At 57.2% G+C, this 15,108-nt stretch overlaps 7 protein-coding genes across 7 annotated transcripts; 3 read left to right on the top strand and 4 right to left on the bottom strand.

Moving 5' to 3' along the window:
- The first annotated feature begins 133 nt into the window (after positions 1–133).
- Positions 134–3,123, top strand: BDW47DRAFT_112634 (Rad4 family protein). The gene is made up of 2 exons (XM_024814207.1): positions 134–2,573; positions 2,640–3,123. The coding sequence occupies exons 1-2, from the start codon at positions 203–205 to the stop codon at positions 3,035–3,037; spliced, it is 2,769 nt and encodes a 922-aa protein (XP_024668181.1). The 5' UTR covers positions 134–202; the 3' UTR covers positions 3,038–3,123.
- Positions 3,124–3,184: 61 nt separating this feature from the next.
- BDW47DRAFT_112633 (uncharacterized protein) lies at positions 3,185–5,127 on the bottom strand. The gene is made up of 2 exons (XM_024814206.1): positions 4,879–5,127; positions 3,185–4,818 (listed from the first exon to the last, which is right to left on the bottom strand). The coding sequence occupies exons 1-2, from the start codon at positions 5,110–5,112 to the stop codon at positions 3,232–3,234; spliced, it is 1,821 nt and encodes a 606-aa protein (XP_024668180.1). The 5' UTR covers positions 5,113–5,127; the 3' UTR covers positions 3,185–3,231.
- A 220-nt stretch (positions 5,128–5,347) lies between these two features.
- On the top strand, positions 5,348–6,378 carry BDW47DRAFT_112631 (HD domain-containing protein). Its single transcript, XM_024814205.1, has 2 exons — positions 5,348–5,569; positions 5,627–6,378. Exons 1-2 carry the CDS (start codon positions 5,521–5,523, stop codon positions 6,271–6,273), a joined length of 696 nt encoding a protein of 231 aa, XP_024668179.1. The 5' UTR covers positions 5,348–5,520; the 3' UTR covers positions 6,274–6,378.
- A 105-nt stretch (positions 6,379–6,483) lies between these two features.
- On the bottom strand, positions 6,484–7,211 carry BDW47DRAFT_134468 (HIT family protein; the record flags this gene model as incomplete). The annotated part of the gene is made up of 2 exons (XM_024818094.1): positions 7,112–7,211; positions 6,484–6,975 (listed from the first exon to the last, which is right to left on the bottom strand). The coding sequence occupies exons 1-2, from the start codon at positions 7,184–7,186 to the stop codon at positions 6,484–6,486; spliced, it is 567 nt and encodes a 188-aa protein (XP_024668178.1). The 5' UTR covers positions 7,187–7,211.
- Positions 7,212–7,636: 425 nt separating this feature from the next.
- Positions 7,637–9,491, bottom strand: BDW47DRAFT_120555 (Mob1 family protein; the record flags this gene model as incomplete). The annotated part of the gene is made up of 2 exons (XM_024815506.1): positions 7,637–9,205; positions 9,270–9,491. The coding sequence occupies 2 exons, from the start codon at positions 9,489–9,491 to the stop codon at positions 7,637–7,639; spliced, it is 1,791 nt and encodes a 596-aa protein (XP_024668177.1).
- A 468-nt stretch (positions 9,492–9,959) lies between these two features.
- Positions 9,960–11,545, top strand: BDW47DRAFT_120554 (CobW domain protein; the record flags this gene model as incomplete). Its single annotated transcript, XM_024815505.1, has 5 exons — positions 9,960–10,095; positions 10,181–10,264; positions 10,388–10,484; positions 10,548–11,067; positions 11,153–11,545. 5 exons carry the CDS (start codon positions 9,960–9,962, stop codon positions 11,543–11,545), a joined length of 1,230 nt encoding a protein of 409 aa, XP_024668176.1.
- Positions 11,546–11,676: 131 nt separating this feature from the next.
- BDW47DRAFT_112626 (uncharacterized protein) lies at positions 11,677–15,108 on the bottom strand. Its single transcript, XM_024814204.1, has one exon. The coding sequence runs from the start codon at positions 15,008–15,010 to the stop codon at positions 12,254–12,256; it is 2,757 nt and encodes a 918-aa protein (XP_024668175.1). The 5' UTR covers positions 15,011–15,108; the 3' UTR covers positions 11,677–12,253.

The following is a 15,108-nucleotide window of genomic DNA, read 5'->3' as shown; positions in this document are numbered from 1 at the left end:
CATCTGGCACTGATAAAGCGGCGATAATAATGCGGGGAGATCTCCGGCTTAGGTAATGTGTTATGTAAGCCATCCATCGCGATCGATCGATCAATGGATTAATTCCTGTCCACGATCTATCCCCCCCTTCTATCTTCGTTCTCATCATCTAGATTGCTTCTGTTTAGACACTGTATCGATTATTTCGACCAATCGCTCTCGTATGCCCCCCTTCGTCCCCCGAAAGCGTGTCTCCTCCGAGGATCCGCCAAACGCCAAACGCCGTCATGCGGCCCCTGCCCCGAGCGACGAGAGCAACGGTAACCAGGTCAAGAACGAAGAGAATGACTCCAGCAGCAGTGAATCCGAGTCCAGTAGCTCGGATGAAGTCGACTGGGAAGATGCCATTAACACCATCCCTCCCGCCATAGCTCCCTCCGCACCCATCGAGGATCTCGAATTGACTTTGGACAAGAACGAAGCCCATGTCTCCGACCTCCTGACCGGCAAGAAAGCCCCTTCCAAGATTGAGCGCCAAATTCGCATTCAAACCCATTGTCTCCACGTTGAATTTCTGCTTTACCACAATGCCCTTCGCAATTACTGGGCCAACGACCCCCAAACCCACGACATCCTGCGCCGCAAGCTGCCCCCGGCCATCCAGAAGGAGATCACCAAGTGGCGCATCGCGTCCGGTCTAGAACAGCCTCCCCCGAAACCGTCAGCATCCAAGAAAACAGCAAAAGGCAAACAACGGCGTAAGTCGGAGCGGGATTGGAGCGAGGACGCCGCGCGCATGGAGCCCGGTCAGCCGGATATGAGCCGTGGCGACCCCATCATCCCGTTGCTCCGCGTGCTGACAGCCTACTGGAAGAAACAATTCAAGATCACCGCTCCGGGTCTGCGAAAGCACGGCTACCGACCTATGGCGCAGCTAGAGGCGGAGATTTCCGCTTTCAATAAGGAAGACCCCGATCCCGAAAGGCATGGCGAGAAGATCCAGAATTTGGACGGATTCCGCCAGGCTGCAGAGCGTATGGAGGGGTCTCGGGATCTCGGTGCTCAACTCTTTACCGCACTTCTCCGCGCAATTTCGATAGAGGCGCGACTGGTCGCCAGCCTCCAGCCATTAGGGTTCGGGTGGACCAAAGCGGAAACATATACACCCCCTTCTTCCAAGACGGCCGACACGGCACCGGATGCGACGACAACGGAAACAGGCACAGATGACGTACTAGATCTAGACACCGATAGCAGCGATCTGGATGCCCCACGGGGTAAAGGCCCCGCACCACCTCGATACGATCGGGACCTCCCATTCCCGATCTACTGGGCCGAGGTTGCCTCACCTATCACCCACGAGATCATCCCAGTCGATCCACTCGTGCTCCAGAACCCCGTGGCGAGCACGCCCGAGCTCCAGGCCGCGTTCGAGCCGCGCGGAGCCAAAGCCGAACGGGCCAAGCAGGTGATCGCATACGTGGTAGCCTACGCAGCCGACAAGACAGCCAAGGACGTGACGACGCGGTACCTCCGCCGCCGGACATGGCCCGGCAAGACCAAAGGCTTCCGCATGCCCGTCGAGAAGATCCCCATCCCCGGTCGGAAAGGCAAGTTCTACGAGCTCGACTGGTTCCGCATCAAGCTGCACATCTACCGACGACCCCCACAGGACCGGACAGCCGTCGACGACATCGAAGAAGCCAAGGACCTCGTCCCCAACCAGCCAGAGAAGAAAGCCGCCCCAGTCGGCGACACCCTACAAAGCCTACGGTCATCAGAAGAGTTCATCCTCCCGCGCTTCCTCCGCCGCGAAGAGGCCCTCCGACCCGATGCGCAACCCGTACGCACCTTCACAAGCGGCAAAGGCGCCAAAGCCAAAGAAGAGCCCGCCTATCGACGCGCCGACGTCCTCAAATGCCTCTCCGCCGAAAGCTGGCACAAAGAAGGACGGCAAATCAAACGCGGCGAAACGGCCCTAAAACACGTCCCCATCCGCGCCGTGACCCTCCTCCGCAAGCGCGAAGTCGACGAACTCACGCGCGAGACCGGTCAAAAACCCCAACAGGGCCTCTACGCGCGCCACCAAACAGAATGGATCATCCCACCGCCGATCCGCGATGGCATCATCCCCAAAAACGACTACGGTAACATCGACTGCTTCGTGCCGCGCATGGTCCCCCGCGGCGCAGCCCACGTCCCCTGGCCCGGCACAGTGCGGCTCTGCAAAAAACTCAACATCGACTACGCGGAGGCCGTCACGGGCTTCGAGTTCGGCTCGAAGATGGCTGTCCCTGTTATACAGGGTGTTGTCGTGGCTGCTGAAAACGAGGATCTCCTCAAGGACGCCTGGCGCGCTGACGCTGCTGAAAAGCGCCGCAAGGATCATCTTAAAGCCGAGGCTCGCATTCTGCAAACGTGGCGAAAGTTTCTCTACGGTCTTCGGATCGCTGAGCGCGTTCGCGAGGAGTATGGTCCTTCTGATGATGCTCTCGATCGCGAGCGAGATACTGTCAATCCTTTCGCTAGTAGTAGCCGCTCGCGCCCCGCTCCCCAGGATCCTGAAGATCACGCTAACCACGCCGACCACGGCGGCGGCTTCCTCCTCCCCGGCGAAGAAGAAGACCACGCCAGAAACGACAACGACAACGACCACGGCGGCGGCTTCCTCCTCCCGGGTGAAGACGAAGCAGACAACAACGACAATCACGGCGGCGGCTTCCTCCTCCCCGGCGAGGAAGAAAATGAGGAATCCAACACCGATCCTCTACTCCTAGAGCAGCAGCACCACCACCACCACCCGCCATCTCAATCCGCCCCAAAAGCGGCTAATGAGACAGGAGCGACAGGGATGGACATCTCCGACGATAGCTCGTTGCAGGAAATATCCCCTCCACCGGAGGATATCTCTTCCGAGGTGGATGATATTGATAAGGACGATGACGATGACGATGACGATGACGATGATAATGATGATGATGATGATGGGGAGGTGGAGGTTGAGTCGGAGTATGAGCCTCCTTCTACGCGCAGGCGCACTCGGAGTTCGAGACGGTAGTTGCTTTTTTCTTTCTCTTTTTCTTTCTCTTTCTTGGTGGGGTTATTTACAGGCGTTATATGGTCTTAGTAGGATGGTATTTCAGCGTAATCAGGGTAAACTTAGGAAGGATTGGATGATACCCGGTATATCTTATAACTCGATTGAGCTTAATTAACACGGTTCCTCTACTGAGTAGCTTCTGAGACTTGCAGTCATCTCCCCCGACCCTTTGAAGGCGATCCCACAGCAGCCCACTCCGTCTCCGCCTCTACAGGACTCTCAGTGGCCGGTCCGAGATCCAGATAATCATCAATTGGGTTGAAATGCACCGCCGGCGAAGCCACGGGACTGTGTGCAACGCGCGGCCTCGACTTAAACACACTCGCGTATTCGGGGTGGCCCTCGAAGAGCTCGTCGTGCGGTGTCGATGCGCGGCTATAGTCCGGGGATTGTTTCCGTGGCGTGTCGAATTGGTTCACTGGGAATGAGGCGCGCGGGCGGTGCGATCGGTGGGATTCACGGCGCTCGGGTGCAGGCGGCGAGGGCGTGAAGAGGGACATGGATCTGCGCGTGCGCTCTACGAGAGAGGTATGGCCGGCTCGCGGCCGAGGCTGGGGCTCGGGTGGCTCTCCGTCCTGGGAGACGTGGATGACGGGTGGTTCGTCGTCGACTGGGCTGCATTGTGCGGAACCCTGGTGGTCTGTCTCGGAAATCGTCCCACTGGGGTTGCCCGGCTGGTCGTAGACAGCCAGGCCCGGAGGTGGGGAAGGCGTCGCCTCGGGCGCGGGCTGGGGCTCTGCTTCGCCTAGGAGATCCGGCTCGGGCGATGGTGGTGATTTGTGAGAACTCGGATCCCTCGTCCCGCCAGGTGGAGTGCGTCGCCTCCTGGCATGGGTCGTGCCGTTGATGCGGGCGAGAGCTTCGGTCATGGAAAACAGTAGGGACCGGTCCTCTGCCGTGGGCGACACTCGCTGCAAGGGTTGGCGAACGGCCTTGGAGATACTCGCGACGGTGAGCGTCTGGTGATCGCGGAAGACCAAGGGCTGGTTGGAGGTGCCGTTCGACTGCACACGCCCCTGTCGGTGGATGGAGTGACCATACTGGCGCCAGCGGTGCAGGCGGGCGCGCTGGTGCAAGACCCGCGACTCGAGGTCGACGAGGAGGTCCGGAGTCGAGCTGGTGGTGAGATCCTCGACTGTGGAGGCCCTGGCCTTCGACCAGGCCGCATCGAACGGGAGCTCCAGAAACGCATCGCTACTGCCCTGAGCACCGCCGTCGACCAGGGTGTCGGCCCATTCGGCGCTACCCAGCCAATTGGCCCTCACCTCGCGCGCCAGGGAATCTGTCTCTCCGCTTCGGTCGGGGGCCGGCACCACATTTGTCTTGGTCCGTGCAGTCAACTGATCCTTCTTGCGATCCAGTAGGTGAGCGAACTGGTCATGGGTGCTCCGGATCCGAGCTCGGCGTTCCCCCGCAGACCGCAAGGAGACGCGATGCGCCAGAATGAGGGGTAACAGCCTTTCGTACTCGTCACGGGTCACGCCCTCCGCCATGGATAGACGCAAGGCGACATTGTCATCTCCTGCGCCCGCTAAGGTCTTCCGCAAGACCGCGGTCGAGAACAGCGCCAGCAGCTCGTCGAACTTGTCCCCCTTACAATCATCCAGCATGGATTTTCGGAGGATGGATTCCCGGCCCAGGTCGCCATTCTTCTTCAGGTCGGACAACACACGGAACAGAGCGGCACGCAGGTTCACGGACTGCAACGGTTCAAGAGGCGGAAAGAACGGTCGGAGTTTCTGGCGACGCCGTCAGTCAGTGGTCCGGCATGGCATGGAGGGGCATGGCGTCCACCGTACATCACGCGCGGTCTCGGGGTCCCAGATGGCGACCAGATGATACAGGGCCCACTCGATGGCCTTAATGCGCTGGCGTTGGTTCTGCGACGAGGGCGCCAGGGAGCGCACGGTTATACCAGGCCAGTCATCATGGCAATCCAGTTGGAGGAGCTGCAGGTTGCGAACGAAGACGGCCAGGGATGACTGAGGGGGCCAGTTGGGGGGTTTGGGGCGGGGGGTTCTGGCGGATTGCATGGATGCGATTTCAACGCGAGAGGATAGACGTAGAAATCCACGATCAAGCAGAGATGCCTCCGTAACTCCAGAGAAAGTGGCGGTAAACAAAGAAGTGACGATGGTGGTTGGCCTTAGGCCCATCACAATCGGGGAGATGCAAACAGTGCAAACGCGGAGATAAACACGGATTTCTTTCAATCTTCACTTTTTGGTCTTTGACTTCTCTGTCTTTCTCGGGGTTGTCTTGCCAGTCTTTCAATCTCTTCGTCTCTCGTTCGCAGCATTCTCACATCTGCATTTCAAGCCTGCATTCAATACTTGGTTATCTTACTCTCCATACCCTCTGGTTGACACCCTCCCCAGTCTTCACCACGGTCGATCTCCCCCCACGTGTATACTTCCCCTCTCCCTGTATACTCCTCCACCATGAGCTCCAACTCTACAACCGATAATCCGTCTTGGACCGTCGATTCCGGTGAGTATTCCATACTCCTCGTAAATACGCAAACGAAAAACCATACTAATCATGCAGCCCTCTCCACCCTCCCCCAACCGCTCGAAGAAAACTCCACCTCCCCGATCCCCTTCTTCCACCTCCTCGGACTCCTCAAGACCACCAAGCGCGAAGGATGGCGCCGCTTCGGCATCAACTCGGGTGAATCCGTCTCCGACCACATGTACCGCATGTCCATGATGACGATGCTCGCCCCGCCCAGCCTGGCGGCACGCCTCAACCTGCCCCACTGCATGAAGATGGCCCTGGTCCACGACATGGCGGAGTCCCTGGTCGGCGACATCACGCCCGCCGACGGAGTCGACAAGCCCGAGAAAGCCCGCCGCGAAGCGGACACCATGAACTACATCTCCAACACGTTGCTGGGCGGCGTGCCCGGTGGGATGCTCACGGGCCCGGAGATCCTGAAGGTCTTCCAGGAGTACGAGGACAACGAGACGCTCGAGGCCCAGTTCGTCCACGACGTCGACAAGATGGAGCTGCTGCTGCAGATGGTCGAGTACGAGCATGCCCACGCCATCGATCTCACGGAGTTCTGCCACGTCGCGGCCCGCATCACCCTCCCCGAGACCAAGGAGTGGGCGGCGGCCGTGATGCAGGAGCGGGAGGCGTTCTGGAAGAAGCAGCGGGCGAGCACGGAGACGAATGGAGTTACTCACTCATAATCGGGTGATCCGGGTCTAGCGATACGGCGTTGATGTGTTACGGCTGCATTTCGGGTTTCGTTTTGTGTATGGGTCTGGACTATGACTGGAGATGACAGATCAAAGGAGTACAGCAACAGGTATAGATTCATCAATAAAACAATAAGCAAGCATCGTCTACCGTAATCTCTCTATAAACATCCCACCCCACCCCCACCACAATAAAGAAATCTAATCAACAGGCTCCCCCTCCATCTCCCTCGCCAACCTCGCGGCCTCATCCTCCATCTCCTCCATTTCCCTAGGCGTCCTCTCCCCATCATCAACAGCCGGAAACCTGGACCTCCTCCTCTCCTCCGTCCCATCATCCCTCAACACCCCAAACGCCCTCCTCAAATCGCCCTCATCCCCATCCAAAAGCTCATACACCGCATCCGTAGTCGGCAAATCCAGCCGTCTCCGGGGAATAACATGCGCATGCACATGCGGCACGCTCTGCCCCGCATCCGCCCCATCCTGCACCGCAACGTTCAGGCTCGACGCATCGTACACCCGCTCGATCATGCGGCCGACGCGCCGCACGGTCTGGAACAGGTCGGAGGTTTCGGCGGGGGTGAGGTCGTGGATGCGGGGGACGACGCGGCGCGGGGAGACGAGGACGTGGCCGGGGAGGATGGGTTTGAGGTTTACGAGGGCGATGGTTAGGGCTGTTTGGTAGAAGACCTATTCATTCAGAGAGAACGACTTTAGTCAGTTTTCATTGTTTACTGTTGTTTTTGTTTCTTTCTTTTTCTTGTAGTGTTCTGCGTTTCTCTAGGTCGAGTATAGGGAGAGGAGAGGAGAGGAGAGGAGGGCTCACCTGTGATGTCACCACAAACGGCCCAAAGTGGATGGGGGCGCCTTTGGGAGCAGGAATCATGTTGTCGGTGGACATGTATTTCTTTTTTCTCTTGTTTTTTTTTTTTTGTTCTTTTCTTTTAAATGATTTGTTTATCGCTCTATTCTTTATAGTAGTCGGAGTAAATGTCTAAACTTAATGGCTCATTGTATATGACAGAACATGCCATGCAGATAAAGGCGGAAGCGCAGGCGGTCAGGAAACATTGATAAATTGTAAGACTCTACGGGAGTTACATCAATCAATACATACTCAGTAGGTCAGGTTGTATACACTCCAGTCTCTTAGGGTATCTCATTGATCACCTCAATCCTCAATCTCCATCCTCCTCAAACAAGCAATCATATATTACATGCAACCTCAAATTAAACATCACATAACAAACATTCAACTCATCAGTGCAATGCAGGTATTAAATTTCGTAGCTGTATGGATCGTCGTCCACAGAATGATACTAGTATCATCTTGTCGGTTCTTCAAGCAGACTTATGCCTCCTTTGCCGGTTCGGGCTCCGGCTGGGGCTCGGAGGTAGATTTGGTCTCGGGTTCGGATACAGGTTTGATTTTAGGCGAACCTTTGGGCGAATTTTCAGGCGTGACTTCATTCTTAACTTCGGGCGAAACCTCTGGTGAAACTTCAGGCGTCACTTCAGGAGTGACTTCTGGTGTAGCTTCAGGAGTACCCTCGGAGGTATTTTCAAGCGTAACTTCAGGCTTAGCTTCGGTTTCAGGCGTAGATTCGGGCGCAGATTTGGGCGCAGACTCAGATTCAGGCGCAGATTCAGGCGCAGATTCAGGCGCAGATTCAGGCGCAAACTCGGTCTCCGGTGTGGCGTCCGAGTCGGTCAGCTTTGAGTCGGTCGGCTTCAAGTCGGTCTGCTTCGGTTCGGACGGCGGCTCTGACTCCGTCACTGGAGCTTCAGACGGCAGATTCGTCTCTGCGGTACCCTCCGGCTGTTCTGGCTTCGTCTTTGGAGCGTCCTCCGTGTGTTCTGCAGCCGGCTGCGTTGGTTCCGCCTGTGTTTCCTGCGGCGACTCGGTGTCGGCCGGCTTCTCACCCTCTGGAACCGCTTCCTCCACGAGGACCTCCGCCACAGTGATCTGGGCACCCTCGGGCTCCGACGCCGTGGATTCCGCCGGTTCTGAGGTCTCCTCAACAGCTGCGGCGGGGGCGGGGGATTCGCTGCTCTGAGGAGCTGGCTCCTGCGGAGCAGATGGTCGCTGTGGCACGTCTTCGTCTTCGGCGCTCTCGCTGATGGTGGTGACGCGGGAGTTGATGGACGGGCTGTTCTTGTGTCGACGCGTGGTAGCCCCCGTGCTGATCGACGAGTTCTCTATATTCTCAAGCGACCCCGAGAACGACCCCTCGGGCTCCTTGCGCAGGATCGTGATGCGACGCGCATCCGGCTGCTCCTGCGCCGGGTGGGGCTTGGCCGGGTCGATGCCCTCAGCCTCCGGGGGCACGGTGTAATTGTCCTCGGGTATGAGCGCATACATGTCGCAGACGGTCTTGAAGAAGATGTACAGCCCGTCGTGGCCCTCGACCTGCCAGAACACTTCGCGATGCTGGAACCACGCGTGCGCAAAGATGCGATACAGGCGTCGGAAGATGTTGGTCAGGTGGCGCATGGCCTGGGGCCCACTACCGGCTTCAGGCCCGCCCAGCGCCAGCCGGCTAGGAAACAGCCGAGTCGAGGTAAGAATGTTGGTCGCCCAGTCGAGTGTGTGGCAGCAGTAGTCGATGGCGCAGCAGGATTTGGGAGGGTCGTGCACGGCGCACAGGTACTGCCATTCCGACGCGCGCATCTCCGGGCACGTCTGCGACGAACAGGGCGGGTCTTCGGCGAAGAACGCGGTGACCAAGTTGTTCACCTTCATTGTTAGGAATCGACACAGCTCGTAGAGCCAGAGCGACCGGTCGACGCCCTCGGGCGGCTCCGCCAGCTTCGCGGCGACCTGCCGCGTGATCGGGACTACCGTGTCGGAACCTTCGGGCCGGGTGTAATGGTTGTAAAGCGCTTTGAGGTGTTCTTGCAGTTGAAAGGGGGAGTCCAGCTGGATAGCAACATTGTTGGTCAGTGGATGTGACGGGACGGATGATTTGGAAGTATGGACAAACCTGCGAAAGGGGAATCAGCGGAGGACCGGCCGCCATGTCCACGGCCTTTGTCCCCGGTCGAATCCGCCGTTCATCAGCCGGCGATACACCTAGTAATTCCTCTGCATCTTTCCCAAGCGTGTCGCCGATCAACGGCGACTTGGGGCCAATCTGAACCTCGGTGAAGGGCGGAGGGCTGGGGAGGCGCGGCGAACTGGGATGAGAGACTCCCGCAGCGGTCATGCTGAGCAAACAAGGGAGATGAGAGAACGAGGGACGGGGGGTAAGAAAACGAGGGTCCAATTGGGGGAGACGAGGGTGTCTTGCAAGGAGAGGGAAAGAGAGAGATAAGGCAAAAGGAGAAGCCGAATCAGCAAACTAAGGAATGGATGATGATGCATCCTCATTCCTTTCTCCATCACGGCGGAGCTCGAGTCCTGCCGCGCTAGCCTGTTCGGGTTAGATCAGCCAGGCACCAGACATGCATAAGGCATTTCAGGCACTTAGGCACTAACATCCTTGAGGCATTAAATCCAGGCATAACATGTTCAGGCACCAAGGCATCAGGAATGCCATGACTATCGATGCCCTAAACCCTACAGCCTGAGGCATATATCTCCGCTCTGTAACGTCATCTCCATGCATCCAATCATACATTCATCCGCCGATCTCGATCGTCTTGATCAAGCTCCCACCTGCCAAAGGAACTAAATGAACATGGACGACGAAGAGGCACCCCCCGACCTGATCGATGTGTCGCTGCTCCCGGACTCGGAGAAACCATTCGTGTCCACGACGATCCAGGACACGCCGGTACAGGACCGCGTCCCGATCACGCTGGTAACGGGTATGGTCATCCTGTAGAGCTTGATTCTACAAGTATATATAGACCTATATTGTTCGTATTGCTTACGCATGTGTGCGGATGGTAGGATACCTGGGTGCGGGCAAGACCACGCTGCTGAACTATATTCTCACGGAGAAGCATGGCAAGAAGATTGCTGTGATTATGAACGGTTGGTCTGCCGCCGCTGTATATGTGAACAACGTTGACACTCACTAACATGGACATGGTAGAGTTCGGAGACTGCAAGTTCCTCTCCATCGTGGCAGGCACAAAACCCAACTAACCAACCCAGCAACCGACATCGAAAAGCCCCTAACCGTCAACAAAGACGGCCAAGAAGTCACCGAATGGATGGAAGTCGGCAACGGCTGCATCTGCTGCTCAGTCAAGTAAACCCATCCCCTCCCATAAAGCAAAATACAAACCAAAAGACACAAGACTAACCAAACCAGAGACTCCGGTGTCATGGCCATCGAATCCCTCATGGACCGCCGCGGCACCTTCGACTACATCCTGCTAGAAACAACCGGCCTCGCCGATCCAGGCAACCTAGCCCCCGTCTTCTGGGTCGACGACAACCTAGGCAGCTCGATCTACCTCGACGGGATCGTCACGCTCGTCGACGCAAAGAACATCCTTCGCCTGCTTGACGAGCCATCCCCCGAAGAAACCGTCTCGCAGCACGAGCCTGAATCCGAGCACGGCCACAGCCACTCCGGCCCCGTTCTCTCCATGGCGCACATGCAAATCTCCCACGCGGACGTCGTTGTCCTCAACAAAGCGGATCTCGTCTCTGATGCAGAGCTAGAGCGCGTGCGCGCCCGCGTAAGCGCTATCAACAGCGCCGCCAAAATCCACGTCACCGACCACGGCAAGACGCCGCAGATTGAGGGCGTCGTGTTGGATCTGCACGCTTACGACAACGTGACCGATCTGGATTTTGCAAACAAGGGACATAGTCATATTGATCCTGTACCAAACCCCCCTCCCCCTTCTCTTCCCTTCAAACATATATAAATATATGTATGCGTGTATGTATAATAATAACAACAAACAGGCAATCTCAACCCTCTCCCTAACACACCCCCCAATCACCCCCGCCCAAATCCCCCTCGTCGACGCCTGGCTCCGCTCTGTCCTGTGGGACTCGAAGCTCCCATCTTCACCAACCGGCAATAGCCTCACCACCACCAATGAATACAAAGAACTAGACTTCGAGATCCACCGCTTAAAAGGCATCCTGGTCCTAACGGACGGAACGACGAAGATCATCCAGGCTGTGCGGGAGGTATTCGAGATCCGGGATGGTAGGGCTGCTGCTGCGAGGGACGCGGAGGAAGGAGAAGGGGGGCCGACGGAGTGTAAGATTGTGCTTATTGGGAGGGGGTTGGGGGATGGAGGGGTTTGGGAGCGGAGTTTTAGGGAGTTTCTGGGGAGGGCATTAGTATAGTAGGTTAGGGCTGGATGTCTATATGTTGATGTGGGGAGGTGCTGTGAGAGGGGACAGTCATACGTACATAGATAGATAGGTGTATACGTCTACTTCCTGTGTGCTAGGTCAAGAAACTCACTTACAGTCCATAAAGATATGTAATGAATATAAATCAATAAATACAGCCCAAAACGAAGAAGAAGGTAATATCGACATTGATCAATGTACACGAGCATGAGGCTATCCAACGAAATCATAAGCTAAAAAATCCAAAAATCCATCCATCCAGTTCGTATGTCGTAATTGTCGTAAGCCTGTCCGATCACATCGGGTAGTGTGTGATCTGATCTCTCATCGGCGAGTTGCCGATGATAGAGGGTGTGATGCACACTTTCCTTTTTCTTTTTCTTTGTTAATGTGGTTTTCTCTCTTAAATTCAACCCATAACAAAGGAAAACGAGGAAATATCAAATTTTCAAATGAGAAAAAAAAAAGAAAACATCCACAATCAACTCCAATTCGCCATCCTCTCGCTGAGTCACGAATGCAAGCACTTCGGCAGATAGGTATCATATCAGTACAGCGTTCAAAGAACCGAATCGAAAAGCTCTCAAAGGGTATCGCGCATTGGCAGGACTCGCCAAAACAAAATCATGGGCAAACGCAATGGGCATCGCATGCTGGGCGCTTTCTTTCGTCTGTCGTGAGAGAATGACCCCACCGGTGTCATAAGGGTGTCAGCACCTTGTCGGCGAAGGATGGGTTGATGGGGAGGTGGGAGTCGTTGAGGAATGGCGTGTCTTGCAGTATTTGACGCGGGTAGCATAGTGCTGAGCGGATGGTTGAAGGTGGGAATCTTTCTGGGCCGGGCTCAAGGAATCTCGATTCCTTGAGGGACAAGGCTGGGTTGATGGGAAGGTGCGAGTCGTTTAGAAAGGGCGTGTCTTGGAGGATTTGTCGGGAGTAGCCCAGTGCGGAGCGGATGGTTAAGGGTGAAAACTTGTCTACGCCGGTTTCGACGAACTTTTGCTCTGACAGAGGGAGAGCAGGGTTGATGGGGAGGATGGAATGTAATAACGACGTCACGGAACGCGAAGGGGCCGACCAGTCGTCTAATGTATGCCCCAAGTCTGTCACCGGGGCGGGATACGGAGCGCTGGACTGCGTCGCCGCCGTTGAGGCCGCTGATCCGTCGGACTGGGCAGAATCCGGCAGGAATTCAAAGGCAGAATCTCGTCGCAGACAAGGATGGCTACCCACTCCCACGAGGTCTCCGGAGGAATTGGCCGGATAGCCTAACGAATCAGATCTATCTGCGGAGGGCTTGCGATGGGAGACCATATCAGTGTCCAGGTCGATGCTATCAACCTCCACATTGTCTCGCCGAACCACGTCCGAAGGTCCTTGGCTGTCCCGGTCGACGTTGATGATATCTGTACCCGCCATGGGCACCGGTTGACTGCTCTCTCCCCAGTATTGTTGCCACCCTGAGGGGAAAGGGTCCAGCTCGTAGGAACTGCTGTCGTTGCGGTCATCCCTGACCCTCTCAATGTCCGCTGGTGGGCGCGACGGTGACTCCTCATCCGGGAGTGAGACCATTCGGCCTCGCCCACGGGCGAAAGATGCTGGGCGGAGCGAATACTCGCGATCCAGAGGTACTGATGTGGAACCGTCTACTGGTCCGGGCCGTGGGCCTAAGAATCCTACCGGATTCCCAAGGGTACGAGGGTTATACAATGGTAAAACGCCGCTATGCAGACCAACACCGGGACGTGGGTGCGGGGCGGGGATCGGAAATAAGGGCAGATCCCCCGCCATCAGTTCGCGGGGGAAGAAGGCGAGAAGGTCCTTGGCCGACAGCCGATGGCGGGGCGTCGGGCTGAGGCAGATTGCCACGATGCGGCGGTAATAATCCGGGATGGGCAGGTCCCCATCCAGCATCAGAGGTCGCGGTTGTCGTTCGGGCTCATCCTCTTCCATCGCAAGTGCCCACAGCGTCATCCCGAGCTGAAACAGATCGGTCTTGACCCCGATGTACATCGAAATGCGCTGGTTGCTCTCGATTTTCACGGCGATTTCGGGGGGTTCCCAGCCCACAGGACAGCCCCGTCGGTTGATATCAATGATCTTGGCGTCGTCGTTGGCGTCCACCACAATGTTCGAGAGGGTGAAGTCTCCCTGCACATACCCCGCCTCGTGGATTTCGCAGAGTCCCTGGACAATCTGCCGGGCCCATCGCTCGCGGCGTTCCCACGCGATCGTTCCCCGGTCCTCGTACAGGATGTCGACCAACGCCCCCTTCTCGGCGTACCCGATTAGCAGACCCTTCACCACTTCTTGCCGATCGTCGACCACGATCGCCTCCACCTGCACCACACTCGGAACCCCCTGCAAGGCGTGGAGCGCGTTGATCTCGTAAAGGAATTCGTCCACCGTGTCGGGCCCGGGAATCTCTTTCTTGATGTAGGATTTGCCGTCCATCTGCACATTGTAGACAAAACCCGATAGATGGGCGTCAAAATGCAGTTCGCGCTCGCGGACCATTCGGGCGGTCGGGAGGTGTCCGATGCAAGACACGGGGGGGTACGGGATAATCTCGTTGACGTCCTCGGTGACGTGGACATGGAGGCGGCCATCGCGCGTCTCCAACTTCAGGTTGGTCACGGTGTCGTAGAACTGGATCTCGGCGAGGGACTCGCGGATCGACTCGTAGATCCGGCCGCATTTGTCACGCTGGTAGCGCAGCTCCTTCAAATCCTGCTCGAGGGAGTCGGGCGTGGCGTTGCGGTAGTCGCAGGATATGGTGACGCGGCGCCAGCGGGTTGAGGTTTCGGCGTAGGTGACGAAGAATTTCTCGCGTTCGGAGCGATCCCGAAAGTGCATACTCAGGTTCAGGATCCAGCGTTTCTCCAGCTCCATCTCGATGATGTCGTCCGGGGGGTCCTCGGGTAGATCCGTCACGTCGGGGTAGGGGTTCCATTCAGAACGGAGGTCGCTGTCCTCATTCGTCTCCGTGGTTTCCTCAACCGTGGTTTCGTGCAGCTCGCCGCACCACTGCACTTCGGGAGCGGACAATCTGGGATCCACCGAGGCTTGTGGAGACCGCGTCCGCTGGGCGCTGAGCGTCCGATGGGTGCGACGGTCCGCGGAGACGGCGCGGCGGGGCGAGGGTTCCAAGGGGGCCAGATTCTCTCGCCGTTCGGAGCCCTGTCGCTTGAAGGTGGTGGCTCGTGGCAGACCGACTCCCACTTTCCGAGACAGTCGGCGGCCGAGGTTGCCGTGGGGTTTCGGAGGGTGGGTGGGGACGGCGGTCCCGAGGGGCGGGGGCTGGGGAGGATCTCGATCATCGCGGCCCAGCCATTTGCGTAGGCCTAGGCGATGCCACATGCTCTGCTTGGGGCGCGGGAGGTCGATTTTTTCCGGGTCTAGCAGACCCTCGAACCTCGTCGGGCTACAGGAATCGTCTGCTATGGAGACGTCCATCCGGGATGACGGGGAAGGGGAATGGAACGAGGAGGAAAGAGGGACCAGACACTCCGGGAGTAGGAACGTCGGTGTCCATAAGATTGACCGAGTTCCCT

The sequence above is a fragment of the Aspergillus candidus genome (assembly GCF_002847045.1).
Source record: "Aspergillus candidus strain CBS 102.13 unplaced genomic scaffold BDW47scaffold_68, whole genome shotgun sequence".
In the NCBI taxonomy this organism is placed as follows: Eukaryota; Fungi; Ascomycota; class Eurotiomycetes; order Eurotiales; family Aspergillaceae; genus Aspergillus; species Aspergillus candidus.
This window is presented reverse-complemented; position numbering and strand designations above follow the sequence as displayed.

What these genes read in the sequence shown, in the direction of transcription:
- BDW47DRAFT_112634 (XM_024814207.1), top strand. Translation starts at nt 203, where the DNA reads ATGCCCCCCTTCGTCCCCCGAAAGCGTGTCTCCTCCGAGGATCCGCCA. An exon ending in TAACCACGCCGACCACGGCG is followed by an intron (nt 2,574 to 2,639) that starts GCGGCTTCCTCC and finishes ACGACCACGGCG; the next exon opens with GCGGCTTCCTCCTCCCGGGT.
- BDW47DRAFT_112633 (XM_024814206.1), bottom strand. Translation starts at nt 5,112, where the DNA reads ATGCAATCCGCCAGAACCCCCCGCCCCAAACCCCCCAACTGGCCCCCT. An exon ending in ACCCCGAGACCGCGCGTGAT is followed by an intron (nt 4,819 to 4,878) that starts GTACGGTGGACG and finishes CGGCGTCGCCAG; the next exon opens with AAACTCCGACCGTTCTTTCC.
- BDW47DRAFT_112631 (XM_024814205.1), top strand. Translation starts at nt 5,521, where the DNA reads ATGAGCTCCAACTCTACAACCGATAATCCGTCTTGGACCGTCGATTCC. An exon ending in GTCTTGGACCGTCGATTCCG is followed by an intron (nt 5,570 to 5,626) that starts GTGAGTATTCCA and finishes CTAATCATGCAG; the next exon opens with CCCTCTCCACCCTCCCCCAA.
- BDW47DRAFT_112626 (XM_024814204.1), bottom strand. Translation starts at nt 15,010, where the DNA reads ATGGACGTCTCCATAGCAGACGATTCCTGTAGCCCGACGAGGTTCGAG.